The sequence below is a fragment of the Schistocerca serialis genome, chromosome 1 (assembly GCF_023864345.2).
Source record: "Schistocerca serialis cubense isolate TAMUIC-IGC-003099 chromosome 1, iqSchSeri2.2, whole genome shotgun sequence".
NCBI classification, from domain to species: Eukaryota; Metazoa; Arthropoda; class Insecta; order Orthoptera; family Acrididae; genus Schistocerca; species Schistocerca serialis.
Genome location: NC_064638.1, coordinates 831,913,978 through 831,939,743, shown reverse-complemented (window position 1 = coordinate 831,939,743; position 25,766 = coordinate 831,913,978). Strand labels below are relative to the sequence as shown.

General features: G+C 40.7%; 1 protein-coding gene across 1 annotated transcript; it reads right to left on the bottom strand.

Annotated features, from left to right (window-relative positions):
• Nucleotides 1-4,604: 4,604 nt before the first annotated feature.
• On the bottom strand, nt 4,605-24,373 carry LOC126484795 (probable 28S ribosomal protein S26, mitochondrial). The gene is made up of 3 exons (XM_050108395.1): nt 23,858-24,373; nt 18,892-19,153; nt 4,605-5,501 (listed from the first exon to the last, which is right to left on the bottom strand). Exons 1-3 carry the CDS (start codon nt 24,070-24,072, stop codon nt 5,319-5,321), a joined length of 660 nt encoding a protein of 219 aa, XP_049964352.1. The 5' UTR covers nt 24,073-24,373; the 3' UTR covers nt 4,605-5,318.
• Between the last annotated feature and the right edge of the window lie 1,393 nt (nt 24,374-25,766).

Here is a 25,766-nt window from a genome sequence, read left to right as displayed (position 1 = left end):
AAATAAAGAGGAAGAAATAAAAATAAGCATAAAGGCAATAAACTTCAAAACTAATTCCGCGAAAGGAAATCTTGCGTATTTATAATTACACACGAAATGGGAAACATTTGTAAAATGAGACGTCACTTTAAAAAAACCGTAATACAAAACGCACACACACACAAAATTCAACATTAATATCTATGGAAGGCAGGAAAGTGGGTGGCTAGTTTTCCTTGCTACTGAAAGAAATGATTTCATGTTAATGGCTAGCTTAGACCCCACGATAATTGTATCTTCATGTAGAAAATAATTTACAGTCGTCATCTCTTGCTTTATCGTAAGGTTTCATGGTTTTCCTTGTCGCCATTACATGACGGTTTCTGAGTAACCAGAATGCCACCACTGATAGCACTTTTACAGGAAACTTTGGCAGCTTTACATTTATAATTACATGGACTGGATTTGTTCGAGGCTCTCAGTTTTGATTTGTTCGACCGAAATGTGTCTTAAATCTCCCAAAATGAATTCATACATACCGGCACAACTGTGACATGTCACACGTGCATGTTCCTTACCAATATACTTATAACTCTGATAGCCGCACACAGTACGACCCGTGTTTGGAATAGCCCCATGCGACTGGCTGCGCTGTAGGTGGCCAGCCGAAAGTGTCGGGTTGCCTTATCGAGACCGCACTCTCAGAACATGATAATCTCGCAGGCAGCATTCTCACTGCTCAGACCCACTTACAAGAACGAGCGGGAATACGGCGACAGCTCACGGCCTCTAATGTGGGTACTGCACATAGATGATCTTTAACACTGCATGTAGTAGGTGCTCATGAGGGTGTTCTTCCCCAGTCACCCTACACTACTTAAAAAATTTGGAAAATGAAGCTCAAACCCATAAGGGGACCAAAAATTACTTCAGCCAAAAGGTGATGTAAAGTAAATGAATGAACAATCTGAGAAACAAAAATAGAACACAGGGAATTGCCAGATTGAGATCAAAGGCTGCCACCATGAGAAAGAGAGTAAGAGAAGGAAAGATAGTCAGAGATGAGAGGCTACAGTGGGGGAATAGAAGTGAGTGCTGCAACAGCTTGGGGTCCAATGATCGTCATGCACATACTCACAAAACAGTCTCCCAATGTTCCAGCGTAACGTCAAGCGTCGGCCAGGAATGTTACAGCAGACAGGGCTGTGAGGCGACAGCCAATAGTACAGTCACAGACCTCTCTCTAGGATGACACCGAGACAGGAGCGGCCTCTACACGAAGAGAATATAAGCACAGCGCCGCCTAGTCGCCACCACGTTGAAGTCGAGTCAACCTAAGAACACTATAGCAGTGACTTAGAAACTGTACTGGTTCACTTGTATTACGAATTGTATATACTGAAGAGCTTGCTTATGTTTGCCTGTCGTCCCTTGCTTGTGACACATCTATATCTCACAAAGTTAAGTATTGAAATCATTTCCTTTTGTAATAAACTCCACTAATACAATTTGTTTGAATTGTTGTTTAGCAATCCGAGAAAGCTGCTTTCCTAGGCACCCTATATTAGATGAGTGGGTAGAACACAACACTGGTGAAGAGGTGTACCATGAGCTGACAGCCACCACTGCTTCCCTGTTTCAACTTTTTGTGGGCTATTGTTTTGCTGGAGCCTTAATTTTCTCTTGTCTTTTCTTTGCTTTAACAGTCTCTTATCATGTTTTTGCTAATCAGTGTTTTCAGATGGGCGTTGCAGAAATTTTCTTTGCTTCTGTACTTTCTGTTTATTGCATTTCTCTCTTCCAACATGCCCACCCCACCTATCCCACCCCTTGCTCAGGCACCACAGCTGCAAGTGTTAGATGCAACGCAGCTATTGCAGATTTCAGTTCCAGACCCAGAAAATATCCTCACTGCTACACACAGTACAGGAGCTCCTGGCAAACCAAACTACTAATGCAGCACAAGCAACACCTACAGCAGCTCCAAGTGCTACACCGTCTTTTCAACAGTTTCATGAACAAGAAGAGGGATGGCTCGAGTGGTTGCAACAGTTTGAAGCTCACATACTTGCTCACAACTTGCCAGGTACTGTGAAACTGCTTTATTTATTGTCCACAGTAGGAAATGCAGTGTTCCGCCTCATTCAAAAACTCTTTCCTACTGGCACTCCAAGTGAACTTTCATATGATCAGGTTGTGGATTCGCTAACTAACTGTTATGACCAACAAGTGAATGTGGTAGCGGCTAGGTACCAATTCTTTAAATGCAAGAAACAGTCAGAACAAACTTATCGCGAGTGGGTAACAGACTTGCAGGGTATGACAAGGAAATGCAAATTCAAATGTGCTTATGGTGCTTTATATTCAGATGCTATGTTGCATGATGCGATTGTGTACAATGTAACTGATGTCAAACTCGGAGAACAGATTTTGAAACAGTCCGATACATCATTTCAGCAAGTAGTGCAAATACTAGATCAGTACAATTCAGGTGCCTTGTCAGACGACAGATTTGAGCAGCCAGCAATTTGTTGGGTTGAGTCATACCTAGCTAACGACTGGCCCATTAAGCAACAGCTCGCGCATGCCAAGCCACGTAAACAATTTTCCACACCACGTAAGCAGTTTGCTAAACAGGCGGCTACAAAGGCGAACAGAAGTAAGTCATGTCCTCGGTGTTATTGATGGCCCACACATCAAGACTGCCCCTCCCGACAAGCACAGTGTTACGCTTGTGGAAAGAAAGGGCATGTACAATCTGCATGTTTGCAATGGAACAAACATAATAATTCAGCCCACTCACAAAAATCTAGTCATGTGTGTTGATCCCTTAAGCTTTGCAAAAAGAAGTGTTGCAGTCTCTTCACCAAGGACACTCGAGGATTGTTCATACGAAACAGTCAGCGCATTGACATTGTACTTGGCAGGATGTGGACATCCAAATAGAACAGATGCCATCACAGTGTCACGCATGTATGGAAAATCAGTCAGCTCTGCCACAAACATTCTCTGCTTGGCCTAAGTCACCATCACCATGGCAATGTGTGCACATAGATTTTGCGGGACCTTTTGGCACACTCATTGGTTGACTGTGGTTGACTTGTATAGCAAGTTTCCCTTTGCTGTGCTAATGAACTCCATCACGTAGCACAATTCAGGTGGTGTCCTCATTTCTTTCCTCAAAGGTTTACCTGAACTCATAGTGTCAGACAATGGCCCTCAGTTCAAGTCAAAAGAATTTGTAACATTCTGTGAATTCAAAGGCATACAGTATCTAACTAGTGCCCCGTTCCAGTCAAAAGGTGAAGCATAATACTTTGTCCAGACCATCAAGCAGCAGATGGTCAAAATTCGGTCCGCACACACCAGAGATCAAGCACTGCAACTGTTTCTCGCCTCCTATCGTTTACATCCACAATATGGACCATCACCGATGGAATTGCCTCACGGTTGCCACCATCGGACACTGCTCCACCCTTCTCAGCATCCGGCACCGAAGGAAGGCTGCAGAGTATCACTTCGCGCTATATGATATTGTGTTTTACAGGGTTTTTTAGCAGCAGCAGACAGTGGGTGTGAGGCAAGATTGTCCGTCGACATGGCACTTGCATGTATCTCATTTCAGGTCCAGAGAGATTGCAGTGCCGACACCATCAACTTTGCCACTGTCATTTGCATGGTGATCCTTATGTGGCCCTTCTCCCAGATTCATGGATCCCGAGACAGCGCGGCCGCAGCAGCCGCCAGAGGGTGTCATCACAACACTGCGGGATGACGCCATGGTGACAGAGCCTTCGCCTCCTCTCGTCCTACCAGTGGAGGTGGACCCGCCCATGCCACAGCAACCAACGCCTTTGACATCTTGCTATTTGTCTCAGGAAGTGGACACATACCCTTCTGGTCCTTTTCCAGGGGATGTTTCCGCCAGAGCGAAGGCCGGATAGCGTGGTACGACCGGAAGCCTCATGTCCCCTGCAGCCACAGCTTCTGGTACACTGCAGCGTCCACACTCCTGCCTCCCCCATCATTGTCATGCTCCCTACACAACAACAGTCCATCGCTTTGGGGGAGAGGGATGTTCGAGTGTAACGTCAAGTGCCAGCATGTTGGCCAGGAACATTACAGCAAAGAGGGCTGTGAGACGACGACAGCCAATAGAACACTGACGGACCCCTCTCTAGGGACACCGAGACAGGAGCGGCCTCTATACGAAGAGAATATAAGCACAGCCCCGCCTAGCCGCGGCCATGTTGAAGTCGAGTCAACCTAAGAACACTACAGCAGTGTTAAGTATTGCAATCATTTCCTTTTGTAATAAACTCCATTAATACGGTTTGCTTGAATTGTTGTCTAGCAATCGGAGAAAGCAGCTTTCCTAGGCACTCTATATTAGACGAGTGGGCAGAATACAACATTGAGTCCCCTGAAGGTTTTACTGATCAGTCTTCGAGTAGTTCTAAAGACATTATGCATGGCAAAATATTTTAAAATAAATTATTCTATTCACGATGTCATCCTACACATCAAATGTAAGATACTTGTGGTTCGCCAAAACAAAAATGGATGTATTTACAATTACGTTAAGAGAAACAGAATTTGAAATGTAGACCATGAGAGGAACTGGCTAAGTTTCTGTTCTTTTATTTTTCACTCTTCAGTGTGAACTTATTTCCTAAGAAAATTATGTGCACAAAAGATATGTAAAATGCTCATTTCAATTCCAGTATTTTCTCTCTACAAGGAAATAACTTTGCTATTTACATATTGAAGTCTTTAATGTTCAATGCAGCTGCATTGCTCTTTGTTGCACATACCAGCACAAAGTATGGTATAATACACGTTAAGTTAGCACATCTGGTTTTTTATATAAGAAAGAGTGACATACAATTGAGCAAGCATTTTCTCAAAGCATGTGATAGAAAGTGGAAAGACAAAATCAGCAATAGCCTTGAAGGACACACACACACACACACACACACACACACACACACACACACACACACACACACACACACACAAACTCCTATTTACTGCAACATTGAATGTGCTGATGGAGGTATTATACGTTTACCTGATACAGTTTATGGAAGACTTAAAATAACAATAAATTTTTCACCTTAAATATTGCCATAAAATTAGAATAGGATAATTTGTACAACTTCTTTGGTGCTAATACTACAAAATACTGAACAAACTATAATTTTTTTCCTTGCAGAGCAATCTTATTACTCTGCATGCACAGTGATTGCTTTAATTTTCCATCAGACAGAGAAAAATAATGTGTCCAAGTACATTATTTAAAACTATATACAAAGCACCAACAACATTTTGGATCATTATCAAGATCTATTGCTAACTACCATCTTTTCCCGAGTCTCCCTTGCAATGTCAGGCTTTGTCATTCTGCCATGATACACAGTACCATCAACATCCAACGAAAAATTGTAGTCAACTTCATTGTCTAGGGCCTTTTCTATGGCTTCATCGATATTTTCAGGAGTGATGTAGTGTTTAGATCTTTCCTGAAAATAAAAGAAAATGTGTTTTGTGTTAGGCAGAAAGAAACTGGATATGTTTTGTGGGTGTTTCATGTGAGGAAACTATACAAAAATAATTATTTGTCAGCAAGCTTCCATAACATACTATCACAAAGTGACATGCACACATTTATAAAACCAATGTGATAATTAATTTTACTAAAGACACTCTGCAGACAAAAAAATTACTAAACTAAAGTTTTAAATACTTGGACATAAGATGCATGATGAGTTCTACAAATCTCTTCCACTAAGTTGGCAGACAGACATTCATGCACGCACATGTGCTCCAGTGCCCCCACCACACACACACACACACACACACACACACACACACACAGGGAGAGAGGGATGCAGGGAGAGAGGGAGGCAGGGAGAGAGGGAGGCAGGGAGAGAGGGAAGGGAGATGGGGAAGGGGAGAGGGAGAGGGGGGAAGAGAGAGGGAGGGAGGGGAATAGGTTGCCAGAAAAATTGATGATTGTTCTTTTTAAGGAACTTTCAACTGTGGTACACACTAGTACTACATGTTGTGCCGAGACCAGTGTAACATACTAGACTGATCTTTCACAGCTGTGAAAAGCTATACAGCATTTTAAGATGTGCCACACACAGATATGTCAAAATGATCTTATATTATGCATGTTTATGCTGTTGATCCGCATGTAAATGTGTGTACATTTGAGGCCACTACAAATGTTACACAATAAATTAACATGAAAAAGTTCCTTTTTCGCAGCTTCTTATTATGTTCCTTACTGCACCATTATTATTATGTTCCTCGCATGCATTGTATAATAATATAACAAACATGCAGAATTATCTGGATATTTTGTTGTTGTTGTTTCTGGGGTGTACAGGTGCTCAACAGTGAGGTTATCAGTGCCCTTACAGCTATTAAAAGAAACAAATATGGTTAAAAGGACTAAAAACGTTGCCACACCCATTCGAATTGATCCATATAAGCACTCCACATTACATGCCATATAACAAAAGAGAAACAATGAGAGGTACTACATCTGGTGAGAAAACAGAAGGAAAACAACAGAGGAGCTAAAAAAAAGAGCACAGGGATATGTGACCAGCCGACCACTTACAAAAAACATGTGAACCAGTCACCCTCGTAACACATTAAGAACATCTCCCTAAATTTTTTGCAAACAAGTTGGTCAAATCAAAAAACCTTAAAAGCCTCAACACATTCATTTGAACATCACTTAAAATACAGGGCATTTGAACATCACTTAAAATACAGTGGAGACCTGCCAGAAAATCTGCTGCTGCTCTCTGGTCCAAAAATAAAACACAATCTAGTAACATATAGCACACAGTGATTTGTATGCCACAAGCACCCCACATTGGAGGGTCGTTGTGCTGGATCAAGAAACCATGGTCACAGAACTGCGGCCTATGTGCTGACAAGTAAGGAGAACCTCATTTCATCTTCATGGCTGAAAGGAGGTATGCCACAGCTGCACAGAGGGGTTTACTACATGCAACCACTCATCTTCTCACCGATGCAACAGCAAGAGCAAAGTGATAGCATGCTGGAGATGGCATACAGAAATAACTGAGTATTATGACGTGCCTCCTAGGCTGCTACTTCCACCCTTTCATTCCTCAAAATGCCCATGTGCCCTGGTACCCAATGGAAAGATACCTCCTTCTCCAGCTGCAGTAACTGGAGGAGGCTGTCCTGGGTATTCTGAATTACTTTATATGGTGAGTAAAAGCGTTGCAGAGAGTGAAGAGTACTCAGAAAATTGGAAAAGATAAGGAATTTAGCACTTGAAGCAGATCTCATCTGCTCTAGTGCCACAAGACCGCATATAATTCCAGGTCACAGACAATAAGCTCTCAAGGAAGTTGGAACTTGAGGGCCCAATCAGAGAAAAAAAACAGAGTAACCAAGAGTCTGCCCCCCCCCCTTTGACCCTGTAGAGTTGTGTCGCTCATTTAAAACGTCATAAAATAATGAGTTAAAAACATATGCAGGCATGCAACCTCTCCTGCACTGACAAAATCTAAAATAAATCTGGACCTGTGCAGTAACCATGGTGGCAGGCTGCTGAAACCCTTGATTTTAGGTTGCATGTTCTTCACACCAAGCTGACACCAGCACATGCTGAACATTTATCCCAAACGGCATTGTTGCTTATGGACGATTGGAGAAAAGGCATTCCCGAGCTGGACGAGCAACAGTATGGTCAGCGAGGGATGTTGGAGCTGTGAGGAACTTACATGCCTGATGCACAATAAGGAGTTGCCGCAGGATGGCGAGTGGTGGTTTCCCACCCTCAGCACAGAGACTGGGTATGGGGCTGGTCCTGTAAGCACCAATGGACAGCCTAATATCCTCATAGTGGATAGCAACTATAATCTTCAGGTAAGAAGGCCTTGTTGACCCATACACTGTGCATCCATAGTCTAGCCATGAATACACAATAGCCCTATGAAACTGGAACAAACACACCCTTTCTGCTCCCTAAGACGTGTGGATAAGGCACTTTAAAATATTCAGTGCCTTCCGGGTTGTGGCTTTTAAGTCGCTCAGATGTGGTAACCAAGGTAGTTTCTAGTAAAAAATTAGGCCAAGAAACCTCACTGAGTTTTTAAAATGCAGAATGGTGTACCTCTTATGCAAGTCAGATAAATTAAAAATATGACAAGAACAATTAAAATGGACACACACACACACACACACACACACACACACACACACACACACAATTATCTGGAAAAAACTGAAAACACATCTTTGCAGCCCACTCCTCTAACCTTTGCACTGTAAGTTGTAACTGATGAGTCACAGTTGCAACACTGGAAGAGGTACAGAAAACAGCAAAATCGTCCACAAATAAGAAACACCGTACACAACTCCATACAGTAGATGTGATACTGTTTATGGCTATGGCTAACAGGGTAACACTTAAAACACTGCCCTGAGGAACACCATTCTCCTGCTAAAAATGACCCGACTGCACATCACCAACTCAAGACCTAAAAATGTGCTTAGACAGGAAGAACTGTATGAGATAAGGAGATGGCCACAAAAGTTCTACTGATGGAGTTGCACGAAAATATTGTGTTTCCAAGTAGTTCTTATGTCTTACTGATATCAAATAATATGCTGAGAGAGGTTTACGTCGGAAAACCTGCTGAATAGCCAACTCTAGTAGGGTCTGGTTGTTGACAGTGGACCGAAGTCTCTGGAATCCACATTGACATGAGCTAAGGAAATGTCGCTGTCTAATATTGAAAAAGCTGTAATTACAAATAGGCCCAAGACTGATGTGGTTTCTCGACCTGATTACCTGTATTTTGTCACTGTCTGCGAGATAAAACAAAATAGGCCTTTATAATACTGCAGCGATTGTAACACACACCAAATAAACGAGACTGTTTTGGCTGAAATGGTCATTTTTATAACACAGCAGAATATAATTCACAAAGTACCAATATCAAATACCTATTAGGCCTACTACAAGCAAAAAGCTTTACATTAGGAAATAGTTTTATACTTCATTCATATGCTCCAGTTTCTCAAGCATGAGATCGAAAAGTAGTAGTGCGAAATTTTTATATAAATTTGGAATCGTCATATTCTTCCATAATTTAAGTGATGTCACCGTTTCTTCTCCTTCCTCGTTCTAACAAAAAATGTTGTCATCACTACTTCTGTATCTATTCCTGCCTGTGTCAAAGCTTATTCACCGGTTAACTTGGCTAACTCTGCCAGAATCACGAGTTTAGTTATCTCGCGATTATTCTCGGGTTTGGCGTTATTATGTGTTCGTGCAACACATTTTCCACACTACTTCCAGAACAGACCTTAAAGCGGCTGCTAGCTGGAGACTGTACAACTGGCCCTTGCTAGTATATCGATCTGGCCAAAAATTTTTTGTCAAAATTTCATTTTTTTGGACACACTGAGAAGATAATATGTAATCTTTCTTACCTGTTATTCCTGTTAGTCGTTTATTCGCACTCTGGTAGTCTGAATCTATGGATTTCACTGGTAATCATAACAACGCTCATCATTCGCAAACCCAATCAACCACTTAATCAGACAGTGGTTGGCTTTCTTTCGTTCGGCTATACTCTGCTCAGCTCGTATAGCCCCTTTTGTCTGCAGGAAAGTTTATTTCTAGATGTGACTAGGATTCCACTGACAGAGACATCACGTATACTATGCATGCATTCACAAATCAACTTATCATTCATTCAGAAATCAACTTAGAATGTGTTCAACAATGTTCAAAAACCGACAGGGACACGTTTCAAACTCATACGAATAATCGATAGATCAATGTGCGCTGGATGCTAGGCGCTTTGTGAAACAAGGTTTTTTCCTCAAGAATACGAATTGCCGCCCCCCGTCCCCCCACTCCTAGATGCAGGGCTGCTGCGCTATCTGGCAGCTTGGGCGCGCCAGTAAAATTTTTCCCGGTAACACCTAGCTGCCTTCTTTTTTTTTTTTTTTTTTTTTTTTTTTTTTTTTTTTTTTTTTTTTTTTGCTGCAACTGCTGACACAGCCAACACCCATGTTTCTGTAGACACAAGCGGAAGAAGGAACAACGCAACTGCGCATGCGCATGATCCCACTCATAACTGCTAAAACAAATCTAATGTTAACAGTTGAGACATCATGCTCGTTGGAGGCAATTTGCTGTTATGAAGCATTGCATAGTCTTCCTAAAGCCTTTGACACATTTTGCTGTTGGCAGACACTTGTATGAGCACTGTGTTTAGTTGCTGTATATGGCGGTTGCAATTTAAGATTTATTTCAGTTTTTTCTCTCATTCATGTTTTATTTGTTGTTGTTGTTGTTGTGGTCTTCAGTCCTGAGACTGGTTTGATGCAGCTCTCCATGCTACTCTATCCTGTGCAAGCTGCTTCATCTCCCAGTACCTACTGCAACCTACATCCTTCTGAATCTGCTTAGTGTATTCATCTCTTGGTCTCCCTCTACGATTTTTGCCCTTCACGCTGCCCTCCAATACTAAATTGGTGATCCCTTGATGCCTCAGAACATGACCTACCAACCGATCCCTTCTTCTGGTCAAGTTGTGCCACAAACTTCTCTTCTCCCCAATCCTATTCAATACTTCCTCATTAGTTATGTGATCTACCCATCTAATCTTCAGCATTCTTCTGTAGCACCACATTTCGAAAGCTTCTATTCTCTTCTTGTCCAAACTATTTATCGTCCATGTTTCACTTCCATACATGGCTACACTCCATACAAATACTTTCAGAAAAGACTTCCTGACACTTAAATCTATACTCGATGTTAACAAATTTCTCTTCTTCAGAAACGCTTTCCATGCCATTGCCAGTCTACATTTTATATCCTCTCTACTTCGACCATCATCAGTTATTTTGCTCCCCAAATAGCAAAACTCCTTTACTACTTTAAGTGTCTCATTTCCTAATCTAATTCCCTCAGCATCACACGACTTAATTCGACTACATTCCATTATCCTATTTTTGCTTTAGTTGATGTTCATATTATATCCTCCTTTCAAGACGCTATCCATTCCGTTCAACTGCTCTTCCAAGTCCTTTGCTGTCTCTGACAGAATTACAATGTCATCGGCGAACCTAAAAGTTTTTATTTCTTCTCCATGGATTTTAATACCTACTCCGAATTTTTATTTTGTTTCCTTTACTGCTTGCTCAATATACAGATTGAATAACATCGGGGAGAGGCTACAACCTTGTCTTACTCCCTTCCCAACAACTGCTTCCCTTTCATGTCCCCCGACTATTATAACTGCCATCTGGTTTCTGTACAAATTGTAAATAGCTTTCTCTAAGTCTACAAATGCTAGAAACGTAGGTTTGCCTTTCCTTAATCTTTCTTCTAAGATAAGTCGTAAGGTCAGTATTGCCTCACGTGTTCCAGTATTTCTACGGAATCCAAACTGATCTTCCCCGAGGTCGGCTTCTACTGGTTTTTCCATTCGTCTGTAAAGAATTCGTGTTAGCATTTTGCAGCTGTGGCTTATTAAACTGACTGTTCGGTAATTTTCACATCTGTCAACACCTGCTTTCTTTGGGATTGGAATTATTATATTCTTCTTGAAGTCTGAGGGTATTTTGCCTGTTTCATACATCTTGCTCACCAGATGGTAGAGTTTTGTCAGGACTGGCTCTCTCAAGGCCGTCAGTAGTTCCAATGGAATGTTGTCTACTCCGGGGGGCCTTGTTTCGACTCAGGTCTTTCAGTGCTCTGTCAAACTCTTCACGCAGTATCGTATCTCCCATTTCATCTTCATCCACATCCTCTTCCATTTCCATAATATTGTCCTCAAGTGCATCACCCTTGTATAGACCCTCTATAGACTCCTTCCACCTTTCTGCTTTCCCTTCTTTGCTTACAACTGGGTTTCCATCTGAGCTCTTGATGTTCATACAAGTGGTTCTCTTATCTCCAAAGGTCTCTTTAATTTTCCTGTAGGCAGTATTTATCTTACCCCTAGTGAGATAAGCCTCTACATCCTTACATTTGTCCTCTAGCCATCCCTGCTTAGCCATTTTGCACTTCCTGTCGATCTTATTTTTGAGACATTTGTATTCCTTTTTGCCTGCTTCATTTACTGCATTTTTATATTTTCTCCATTCATCAATTAAATTCAATATTTCTTCTGTTACCCAAGGATTTTTACTAGCCCTTGTCTTTTTACCTACTTGATCCTCTGCTGCCTTCACTACTTCATCCCTCAAATCTACACTTCTTCTTCTACTGCATTTCTTCCCCCCATTCCTGTCAATTGTTCCCTTATGCTCTCCCCGAAACTCTGTACTACCTCTGGTTCTTTCAGTTTATCCAGGTCCCATCTCCTTAACTTCCCACTTTTTTGCAGTTTCTTCAGTTTTAATCTACAGGTCATAACCAATAGACTGTGGTCAGAGTCCACATCTGCCCCTGGAAATGTCTTACAATTTAAAACCTGGTTCCTAAATCTCTGTCTTACCATTATATAATCTATCTGATACCTTTTAGTATCTCCAGGGTTCTTCCATGTATACAACCTTCTTTCATGATTCTTAAACCAAGTGTTAGCTATGATTAAGTTATGCTCTGTGCAAAATTCTACCAGACGGCTTCCTCTTTCATTTCTCTCCCCCAATCCATATTCACCCACTACGTTTCCTTCTATCCCTTTTCCTACTCTAGAATTCCAGTCACGCATGACCACTAAATTTTCGTCACCCTTCACTATCTGAATAATTTCTTTTATCTCATCATACATTTCTTCAATTTCTTCGTCATCTGCAGAGCTAGTTGGCATATAGACTTGTACTACTGTCGTAGGTGTGGGCTTCGTATCTATCTTGGCCACAATAATGCGTTCACTATGCTGTTTGTAGTAGCTTACCCGCATTCCTATTTTCCTATTCATTATTAAACCTACTCCTGCATTACCCCTATTTGATTTTGTGTTTATAACCCTGTAGTCACCTGACCAGAAGTCTTGTTCCTCCTGCCACCGAACTTCACTAATTCCCACTATATCTAACTTTAACGTATCCATTTCCCTTTTTACATTTTCTAACCTACCTGCCCGATTAAGTGATCTGACATTCCACGCTCCGATCCGTAGAACGCCAGTTTTCTTTCTCCTGATAACGACATCCTCTTGAGTAGTCCCCGCCCGGAGATCCGAATGGGGGACTATTTTACCTCTGGAATATTTTACCCAAGAGGACGCCATCATCATGTAATCATACAGTAAAGCTGTATGCCCTCGGGAAAAATTACGGCTGTAGTTTCCCCTTGCTTTCAGCCGTTCGCAGTACCGGCACGGCAATGCCGTTTTGGTTATTGTTACAAGGCCAGATCAGTCAATCATCCAGACTGTTGCCCTTGCAACTACTGAAAAGGCTGCTGCCCCTCTTCAGGAACCACACGTTTGTCTGGCCTCTCAACAGATAACCCTCCGTTGTGGTTGCACCTACGGTACGGCTATCTGTATCGCAGAGGCACGCAAGCCGCCCCACCAACGGCAAGGTCCATAGTTAATGGGGGTTCATGTTTTATTACTGCAGTATTATTCTGCAGTAGCAGGCTACAGTAATATCCTTTGTTAGAGCATTGGTTCTTACTAGTCAAAATTACAAAAATTTAACCGAGAACAAAAACAATGAAAAATTCCCAGAATTCAAAAAAAATTCCCGGGTTTTTCCTGGTTTTCTCCCAGATGAAAAAATTCCCGGGTTTTTCCCGGATCTCCCGGGTCGTAGACACCCTGATTATGTAGGCAAGAGCATTACTCCACTGGGACCGCAAATGTGTCCGTTCTTTGCTGCATGACAAATATACTTAAATCAAACTTTGATAGCCTTCCCTGCACGCTAGTAAGTAGTGGCGTGTAGCTGGATCATCATTGTTGGACAGAGGTTTGGTATAATCATTGCAGTTTGATTCCACTGTATAGCCAGTGTGTCCTAAAGCACTCTTCCTTCTGTGGTTTCCCTACACTTGGGTATTAACTCACCATAGGTTATTGTTCATACTTCAGGTCATACCTCCAAACCCCAGAACAAGGGACCAAAATTGGCTATTGGGAAGGTACTAGTTCAGACATCACCCCTCCTCAGGCCTGCCATTTACCAGAAGGTGTGTGCATGCCCCACCTGTTGATCCAGGTGCTGGGGATGACACATTACACAGCCAGTCTATGTGTGTCAAACCACCTTCAGTAGAGCACAAAGAGTAAGAAACGCAAAATCGGGACCTCAAATGCTGAAACTGAGGAAAAACACTGTAAATCAGTGAGAAAGAAAGGGAAGACAGCCTGTGCATAAACAGAATATGTTGAAGTGCCAGGAATTATCAATAAGGACTTAGTGGTAAAGGTGAAGACTAAAGATAGAACTTAGCATCTGGAAGGGAAAGCAATGACTGTGTCATGGCTGGGGAGCAATTGGGTACAAACTATTTGCTCATCAGAAGGCATGAGCCAAATGGGGATGGGGATGGGGATGGGGATGGGCGGGGGGGGATAGTAGATGGGTAACTTGCAGCCATTTTTGCGAACCATGTACTCACGTAACAGCTGTCACTTCCAACGCAGTCTCTACAAGATTTTTGGTTATCAGCTTCACACAGTATCCTTAATGCTAATTTTTGTAAAGGGTTTTGGTATTAATGTATGCCCAACAGTTCTTACTGAATACAACAAACTAAGTAGCTAATAGGGAACATAAATATGATCCCTAAAGCAATGTGCGCAGCAATATTTGTGCACTTTTAGATGAACTGTGTTCATTTCAGAGACGTGTACAAACTCGTGAGGCAGTACTGACCCTACAACCTCTCATAGAAGATAGGTTAAAGAAAGGCAAACATATGTTTATAGCATCTGTAGACTTAGAGGAAGTTTTTGACAATGTTGACTGGAATACTCTCTTTCAAATTATAAAGGTTGAGGGGTAAAATACAGGGAGCAAAAGGCTATTTACAATTTGTGCAGAAACCAGAGGGCAGTTATGAGTTGAGGGGCATGAAAGAGAAGGTATGGTTGAGAAGGGAGTGAGACAGGGTTGTAGCCTAGCCCCGATGTTACTCAATCTGTCTACTGAACCAGCAATAAAGGAAACAAAAGAAAAATTTGGGGTAGAAATTGAAGTCCAGGAAGAAGAAATAGAAACTTTGAAGTTTGCTGATGACATTGCAAATTTTGGCAAGGACAGCAAGGGACTTGGAAGAGCAGTTGAACGGAATGGGCAGTATCTTGAAAGGAGGATATAAGATGAACAACATCACCAAAAGCAAAACAAAGCTAATGGAATGTAGTCTAATTAAATCAGGTGATGCTGAGGGAATTGGATTAGAAAATGAGACACTTAAAAGTGGTAAATGAGTTCAGATATTTGGGAAGGAAAACAACTGATGATGGTCGAATTAGGGAGGAAATAAAATGCAGACTGGCAATGGCAAGAAAAACGTTTCTGAAAAAGAAAAATTTGTTAACGTCGAATACAGATTTAAATGCCAGGAACTCCTTTCTGAAAGTATTTGTGTGAAATGTAGTCATGTATGGACGTGAAACATGGACAATAAATAGTTTTGACAAGAAGAGAATAGAAGCTTTTGAAATGTGGTGCCACAGAAGAATGCTGAAGATTCGATCGGTAGATCATGTAACTAACGAGGAGGTATTGAATAGAATTGGGGAGAAGAGAAATTTGTGTTACAACCTGACCAAAAGGAGAGATTGGTTGGTAGGACACATTCTGAGACATCAAGGGATCACTAAATTAGTTTTGGAGGGAAGTGTTTATGGTAAAAATTGTAGAGGGGGACCTAGAGATGAATACAGCAAGCAGATTCAGAGGGATGTGGGTTGCAGTAGTTACTTGGAGATGAAAAGGCTTGCAAAGGATAGAGAAACATGGAGAGCTGCATCAAACCAGTCTTCAGACTGAAGATCGCAACAATACATGTTAATTATCCTGGGTGGGATTATCTGCAAACAATTAAAAACCTTTGGAAATCATTTCTGCATGCTAAGGAGGAGGCCAGTCACAGCCAGTTGGCCACAGACATCTACAGGTTGACCCAAAAGTCGGTTAACATTTGAAAATACACTGATTCACACAGTAACGTAGGTAGAGAGGTAACACTTGACACATATGCCTGAAACAACATAGGGTTTTACTGAAATCCAAAACGAATGCAAAAACTGACCAAGAGATGGCATTGGACAGCAATACAGAAATGATGCCGCATGAGAATCATGTATAAAATGGGCTGTACTGAGAGAGGGAGTCAGGTCTCCACACCTCAATCCATGTGATTATTGAATGTGGGGTTACCTGAAGTCGCAGGTCTACTGCGTTCGCCCGATCTTATTAAGGATGGTAAAAGACAACATCCCATGGTTCACAGTATTGTCCCTTGACTACAGACAATGTAGATGAATGGCAGCCGAGGTTGAGCATTTGTTGTAACTGACATCGTCTTTACGAAAGTCGATTGTGATGTTAATTACTGTTTTTGTGTCTTATGAACTGGCATCCACTGGTCACTTTGTGCACATTGTTTTTGCTTTCGAAAAAGCCCGATGTCATTTCAAGCATGTGTGTCAAATTTTACCCTTCTATCTACAATATTCCAGAAAGTATTTACTTTTCAAATGTTAACTGACTTTTCTACATCTACATCTACATTTATACTCCGCAAGCCACCCAACGGTGTGTGGCGGAGGGCACTTTACGTGCCACTGTCATTACCTCCCTTTTCTGTTTCAGTCGCGTATGGTTCACGGGAAGAACGACTGTCTGAAAGCCTCCGTGTGCGCTCGAATCTCTCTAATTTTACATTCGTGATCTCGGGAGGTATAAGTAGGGGGAAGCAATATATTCGATACCTCATCCAGAAACGCACCCTCTCCAAACCTGCGAGCAAGCTACACTGCGATACTTTTGGGTCTCTCTGCATTTTGTACTGCAGGCTATCAGGACATCACTCTTTTTGGGTGACTCAATGTTATATTTGTAACTAAACAGTAAATATAAGAAGCCATGCACCCGCAGGAAATTATAACCTCCTCATAAATCATCTAGAAGCTCTATTGGCCTATACAAAGGGGGGAAAAAAAAAACGAATTTTGGTTGTCATTGGTTTAAACAAGGACTTTCTTAAAAACTCTTCCAGTCAGCGTTTATTACGGTCAGTAACATCACCATTAAATGTAATTGTTAAACTAAACTTTCCAACTAGGATTGCTACATGCTCTAAAATAGCCATTCATAACGTGTTTAGAGGCTAACAAAAGTAACACCGTCACATCACAAAACCAATAATCAATAACCTATGCAGCTTCTTGTTAGAAGTGTATATACTGAGCAGGTAAAATGCCTACTAAATCTGAGTATGTGATAAATCTACCAAAAATTGAGTATTTTAGGAAGTACTTGTTATGTGAGTAATCTATAAGTGCAGGACCTATACCAAATAAGCCTGCAAGAATTTGCATCTGCTTCTATTACTGCCTGGATCCTTCTATGAGCCATTTTTTATTCTTTCAGGAAATCAAAGTCAGTTAAGAAGAAGAGGGTAAGTTTGCCAATTTATTTCAACAACTATTCCCATGGTCTGTACACATTAATTTTGCTTCAAATTAAATTTAGTGCACCCGAACGATTCTGATACGTAAGTTTAAATTTTTTTTCACTGGGGTGCTAGTTAGTAGTAACTTCATGTGACCAATCACAGTCTTGCACACACACACACACACACACACACACACACACACACACACACACACACACACAAATGTACTTGTGTTCTTATCTACCCAAACCCTGACAGAATCCTCCTCTTCCTGTTCATGAGGCGCAAGACACTAGGATTATTGTGTTCATTCATTCCCATAACATTTTCTGTAAATCACATCATGGAAGAAAGCCTTCGGTGAGGTGGAATGAGTCAGTTATACATTACTAGGTAGAAACAGCAACCCCTAGATACTACAGCAACAACAAATTATGACTAATGCTAATCTACTCACATATAATTATAGTAATTACTTCTAAAATACTTTATGTATAAGTATGTACATTACGAAAAAACCAACTATTTTGAAAACAGCCACTGTTCATTTTCTTATACTGCTCAGCTACTCTTTTTATCTAGAATATAACGTATCACAAAAATACAGTATAACAATCATTTATAGCCTATTTCAGGTATCACCCCACCATTCATTACATATGATCTATGAAACTACAGATAAAACAGATGAGCTGTCCAGATTGTAATTTGAATATTGAAAGTGGAACTCACCTGAGATACAAGTCCAGTATCATAACGAAAGAAAACTCTGTAGGTCTCTCTAGCTACCAAATTTTATGTTTCATCTTAGACTTTACCACTTCTTGCATTGAACTGACTCATTTCAGAGTATTTAATGCACACTTGCAGTTCTTCAGTGTTACAAGACACCCAAACCTAGGTGCATTTCACAATTGCCACACCCACAAACAACCCCCTCCCCTTTCTTTTTGCAGAAAAAAACATCCAATGACAACTGTCTCTCCTAATATGACATTACCACAACAGCTAGCTTTAATTTTTCTCATTTGGCTGAATACTGGCATTTGGCACCCTTAATTATCACTAATCTGGGCAAACTTAGCATAACAAAAGTTTGGCAGACACCCCAGAGGTTGCTTGTTGAACTCTTGCTTTGAGAAGCATGTTGAAGTTTAGAAATTTCCAAAAGCATACTACATGAAAGTACATAAAAATAAAATATCAAGAGGGCTATAGGAGTGGTTAAAACTTGCTTAAAGGACATACAACCTTATGTTTACTATTAGTCTTACATGTGTATGCTTCATTTGTTCTATTTCAGTACTAACCTTTTCTTTGGAAACAATGTCTTCTACTTTCTCCAAGTATTCTTTTTCTTGCTGTTCATGTTTTATGATAGCATCAAGAATTGCTTCTTTCTCAGCCAGCTCCTGTTTTGCTAGTCGAACTGCCCGCAGTTTTGCTACTTCTACATTCCAGGCATCATTTTCCTTCATACATAAAACATGCTGCTCTCTCTCTCTTCTTAGCTCCTCCTGAGCTTGTTCACTAGCCGATGCTGATTTTTCTAGTTCTTGTTTCAGGAAAGCTCTATATTGAGGAAAAAAACTTACTATGCAGTTCAGTGTTGTTTATTAATGTGAAACATTTTACAACATAAGATAAAAGGTTGCCGGTTTTATGATAATAGATCGAAGAGGCACATTTTAACACAGAACTCGGTACACAATCAGTAGCCAGCAAAAGTGTAATTGTACTTCTGCACTGTTAACATCTATTCCCACTGTTTCTCTAATAACTGTCAACAAATTAGAGAGATGTGACAAACACACAAAAAGAAAGCGGCTAGTATGATTTAAAACATAAGCTGACAACAGTAGTAAAGGTAATATTTCTATAAGAATTATTCATTCAAATCAAATTTACAAACAGTATCTGTAGATGTGGGTCAAGACCCATGGTGCAGTTAGTGTGATGTACGTATTTTTAAGAAACTTTATGCACGCTGCCTGACAAAAATGTAAAGCATCCAGAAAAATGGTTGGATGTCAATGTAACTTAGTAGAAGTACACACCATAAGCCACGGGCATGTAAATGATTTGAGTTGCAATTCATTGTGACTGCTACCAGGGTGTATTAGTGTTGTTCACGTCTAGTGGTGTCACTAGGCCTGCTAGCATACATAAAGGGTGTGAACATTGTGCTACCAGGGTGTATTAGTGTTTTTCACGTCTAGTGGTGTCACTAGGCCTGCTGGCATACATAAAGGATGTGAACATTGTCAGATGTTGAATGATCACTGAACAACACAGCAATGCCATGTACTCGTATGAGATAGCGTTATTAGCATATGGCAGAATTTAACAGGGGCCTCACTGTGGGTCTGCAATTGGTCAGCTGGTCAAATCAGACAATATACAGATTTGGGGGGCACTCAGATATGACAGTGGCCCAATGCTTGCCTGCATGGGAATGTGGAGGGAGGCATACTCATCGTCAAAGTTCCAGATGACCATGTTTGACCACCTTAATGGAGAATCACTGTATTGTGCACCATATACATTGTAAACCTTCACATCTGTGCCTGCTGTCCTACAACAAGCAATGGACAATATTCTGTATCACTCTGCAGCATAGATTGGAAACTAGCAGCAGCCACACAAGGAAATTTCCATCACATGAGCAAGTTGCCATTAACACTAGAACACAAATGGCTGCGTTTGGAGTGGTAACATGACTGGGAAACATGATCTGCTCATGAATGGCATTTCACTGTGTTCAGTGATGAATCATGGTTCTGCACCACCCCAGATGACCACCATTGGTGATTACTGGCCTGGGGAGAGGTCCCATTCGTTCAATGTTTTGGAGAGGTAAAGCTATCTTACTGTTGACATCAGGGTGTGGGGAGCCATCAGATACCACTTCAGGTTATGGTTTATAGTGAAGTGGAAACACTGACGGCAGAACAGTACATCACGGACATCCTGTGACCACATATGTTACCTCTCATGTGAAAGTATCGCGGTGACAATTTTCAACAGGGCAATGCTCATCCACACACGCAATGTGTGTCTGTAAACTGCCTGTGTGACGTTGAGATACTTCTGTGGCCATCAAGAGCCCCATATCTGTCCCCAGTAAAATGTGTGCAACCAGCTTAGACATCAACTTCATCTCAGTGCCAGTACACAGGATATCAAGAACCAGTTACAACAGTTGTGAGTCATCTTGCCTCAGAAGACGATGTAAGTTTTACAACACCCGCCTGAACCAAATCCAGGCATGTGTTCAGGGCAACGGAGCTAGAATGTCATACAAATAAGTGAGCTCATACTGCCAACACCTTTGTAAATTTGACCCAATTTTTGTAATCGTTGCAATAACATCACATACCCTCTAAAGCTATAAAGCTTCAGTTTCTTCTATCCTCCCCTTCTGGGTGCTGCTTTTTTTCCAGGTAGTGTACATATAATTTACATACACTCACACGACGTTTGTATAACTGACAATATAACAACATAATGTTACTGATTACATAGTAGCTTTCCCTTATTTTCTTCTAGCTTGTGTGAAAATAGGAGAGGTTACAGAAAGACTAAAATTTTCATGTAATAATGTCACACAATCTGCTGTAATACCATTGTCATTGTCTATATTTAATGAAATATATTTTCAGTTTATCAAAAAATAAGTTACTCTTGCAAAATCTCTACATACTATTTCTTTTATACTAAATCAGCATAGTCAGCTATTCTAAAAATTGCAACACCGAACTCAGACGAAGAGGAGATGCAACTGTAGGACAAGTAGCAACATCTTGTATGACCAGAAAGGTAAGTGTTATGCCAGGCAGAGTCAATGAAGAACCGCTACACGAAATGGAAACATGTGAGAAAGTGTCAGCATATTTTGTTAGTGCAAAAATGTATAATTTTGTATCCAAGTTCAAATTATGCAGAATATCAGTCTCCAGGAATTGGCTTTGTCACACTGACATTTCAGGTGATAAAGGGCCTGCTGCTATGTCTGTGTGGTTGTAAAATCAGTGGATAGAACAGGGTCACACGGGGCGACAACATAGTACTGGACCACACAAGGTGACATCGTCATAGGATTAACATATTCTTACTGACATCGCTGTTAACAAATCATAGAGCTTCATTCAGTACGGCTCGCTGCTGTGGTTGTGCAGCTGTTTTCATAAACCATTTAATGCCATCTGCTGTTGTCTGACTTGGTAGCATGCATAAATGTACTAAGTGGCAAAATACAGTGTCTACAGACAAGCTCTGCTTCCACCTATCACAAAGCTGATGGCCAATATATCTGTTGGATATTAACATGGTAACCAAAAACTGCTGGCCAAGACAGCTGAGTGTCAGACTGCATAAACTTCAAGTGTGTTGATTTGAATTGTCACTGTGAACAACATGCAGTTTCAACTACCCAGTATTAAAGATACGATGAACAGCAGTTTTAGAGCACAAGACACTGTGTCTTCTTCAGACAACTCCATTCACATCATACCTCTTGAGGACCTGTGATAAGGAATATGCATGCCTTCTCTGAGTAACAGTGGGCACTATTGTTTACCTGAATTGCATGTTACCAGTGGTACAAATCTTGGGTCTAGTTGAGTGACATCTTGTCATGGCCCTACAGAAAAAACAGTTGATGCTTTCTTGGAATAAAAATCTTGTGGAGGTGGATTGCCAAAGAACATTTTCAGACATTCTGCAGCTTGTGGGGGTTTCACAGCTTACTACAATCTCATCATGTTCAAAAACTCAATATACTCCTGTAATTCCAATAATTTCCAAACTGTACCTCTTCATACCAATGAATCAATCTGACTCTCTACAGTGATCATGTAAACTGTATTTTCTCGACTGTCTGGCCATACATATCCCTTTCTTTAATCCAGCAATGTTGCCATTGGGGAGCTGCACATTAACTTTGAATGTGTGCTACAACCAGCAAAGTCACATTAAGCAACCAAGTCTTGTCTACTTGCCTATAAGTAAACTTTCAAGATCTCATATCCAAATAGCCCACAACATTAAGTTCAAGGCGCAGGTGCTGTAAACAAAGGCAGCATTTGTAATTTGCTTGTGACAGCTATAAGAAAATAAATTATGCTGACTCAAACAGTATAGTATCCCACAAGGCTTCTGCTATCTTCATATAACAGTATGGAAGTAACTGAAGCATTCAATACTAATTTGCCATCTCACAACCAAACTGTCACCTTACAACATGACCAAGACCTCAGCCTGCAATACAGATCAATATGTCACCACAATCTATATTTTAGATACTAATACATACATACATAGAAAACTTTTGATGTTCTGTTCCCTAACTTGCATATGTATGCATGACATAACATGCCACATAATTGTGACATAACAGGACGAAGCTGACACTAGTGCAGTAGACCCACATTATGTAGGCCTACACCAAATTCTACATGTAACATGGTACTGGTGATAGGTTAAAAAACATGCACAAAACACTAAATGGTGGGTGTTCTACTACCAGGAGCCTAAAAACCTGATGTGAACTGAAATTATCATTAGGAGGTGGTAAGCAATAGAAGAGCATGGGGCAGGTCATTTCAAACTGTAGATCAGGTGAGCATTCTGGGAAAAAATAGAACAAAACGTTTGAAATGACGAACATTGGCTTGTGAAATCTACATTAGCCAGCAAAGATCTCTAACCTAGCTGCCAGTGTCTCTGATGCTGTCAGTGATATGAATAACAGTGTGACACAAAAGCAAATTAAAAAGAGTCATCCCAGCAGCTTGCAATGAACAGGAACTATATTACAGATTCTATGCTGTTGTGCCCAATAATAAAAGGAAAAATAAATAAAATAAGAATCAATACCAGCTAGTCCATTTAAACGTTAAGCAACAAGTAAAATATCAAAACACAAAACATATGTGACTTGCCTAGAAAAGCAGCAACAAAACACACGACCTTATATCACATACGAATTCACAAGGGTTGAGTTAGCTATTTAAATCCAATTAAGAATAAGCAAGGGAACACAATATAAATAGGCCTATGAGGCAAACCAATTTTGACCTATCATAACAGTTTGGCGAAACAATATCAAAATATAAGCAGACAATGGAATGATAAGATTCTAAACTTCTGGAAACTACAGAAAATGATGTAGTAACACGTTGCTCAATATACTGACTGTAAAAACAGTGAAGCAACTTTTAATAAGGATTAAAACTGTTGCTGTAAATATACATGTCATGCACAAACATAAATTACCGAATACTTTTAACGTAAGTCTTGTAATTGTTATGCAGTCGCAAAAGTTCTGAATTTTCTTCTTCTGGAAGCCGTTTTCTTTCTGGTACTCGAAACATTTTGCTTTTTGCCATAGGTAAATGTCTTGGTTTCCTCCGTGCCATACGTATACTCTCATACTGAACTGATAAATTTCGAGGTGCTGCAGATCTACACACATTAACTATTGCATTCATTGTATTTCACGGCACAAACAATACTTTAATCGTCCCAGTATAATAATGGGTAGTTAGGTTATGTAGGTCCAGACGACGCCTCTCTCTCGTGCGCAGTCGCAGACGCACAGAAATATATGCGCATGCTATGCACTAGTAGTGGATAGAACGCACGCATGCAACAACCAACGTCATGTCACGTCAACTTCAGGATGCATTGACACTGGACGTCACGTTACGTAAATTCGGTTTTCCTAGTACCAGTGAAAGTGAGATTATGAGTGACAATCCGCGATACACATGACGGAGTATAGTGTTAGGAATGAGGAAGTATCAACGATGAAGGCCAATTCACACGAGCCGTCGCATCTCACAATGCATTCACACTGGCCGCCATATCACGGCACCGTCAACGTTTCTTACGCCTAGTTCCCTGGCTTGCACCACTCGTTGCGTGAAGTGAGTTACACGCAAATGGTTACGTATATGTTCCATAGACACGCCACCATCAGTGTACATTTCAGTTTCGTGGTTTGTGAGTGCCGCATATTTTTGTTTAAAATGAAAGTTTTCACAGCTGTACGAGTTGTGACGAAGCTGATACTTCTTTGTGTGAAAACACTCCACAAGAAAAGAATTAAAAAACTTAAGAAACATGTTTGGTTTGTGAGTGGACCAAGAAAAGACGTCAGCTCGGTTGCACAGCGACCTTGCTGAAAGAAATTGTAGTGGAAGATCCAAGAAGTTATTTTAATCACGTCTGAATGTTACCAGACCAGTTCACATATCTTTTAAATACAGTGAACAACGCAATAAGGATAAAAGATGCTGTAATGCGTATCCTGGCAAGTGGCGATTCATAGTCTTCACAACAGTATGTGTCTTTTGTCCCCAAATCCACAACTGCCAAATTTGTTCCAACTGTTTGTGATGCCATTTACATGGTACTTGCAGAATACGTGAAGGTAAAGCATATCACTACTTAGTTATTTTTGTAATATTATTATTAAAGATGAAAAAATACACTTGCAGGAAGATCACACCATTACAGTTCCACGTAATTCATTGTAGCATCATAGTGTAAAGTAATGGCTTCTGACTGTGACAGCTCTTCTCTCTCACCTAGCATTTCCTAGGCTGCAACTAATAGTTCTGAGTAGTCCTGTTCTTTCTTTTGCCTTTCGTCCAAGAAATGCTTCCGCTCATGGCTAATTAGGGACTGGATTTCCTCCATCAATTCTATGTTACATTCTTGTGGAAATTTTCACATTTGCTTCATAATGCTCTTGCAAAAAGTGGATATTCCCTCCTCCTCCTCAGGGAGATTTGTAATTGACCTTAGCGCATCCACAGCAGTTTTGAGATACTGTAAAGGGTCTTCAACGCTACTTTTTTTCTACTGTGTTTTGATGCTGACTGCAAACTGATGCTGCAAGTTTGGATGCTCACGCTGTCATTGATTTTGTTTATGTTTCATATGGGTGGAGACTGTGGTTCACTTATTAGCATGTCCTCCAATGCCCGCTAATTTGCCAATTTTCATCTTCTTCATTTTCTTATTATCACCTTGGAAGGGAGAGAATGAGATTGTTATAACTTGACTTGTAGTATACATGAACATAATTTGATATCATTCTAATGAACAGTAATATTTCGCACAATAATCTTGATTACTTTTTTGCAGGTACCCCAGACTGAAGATGTATGGAGGGACA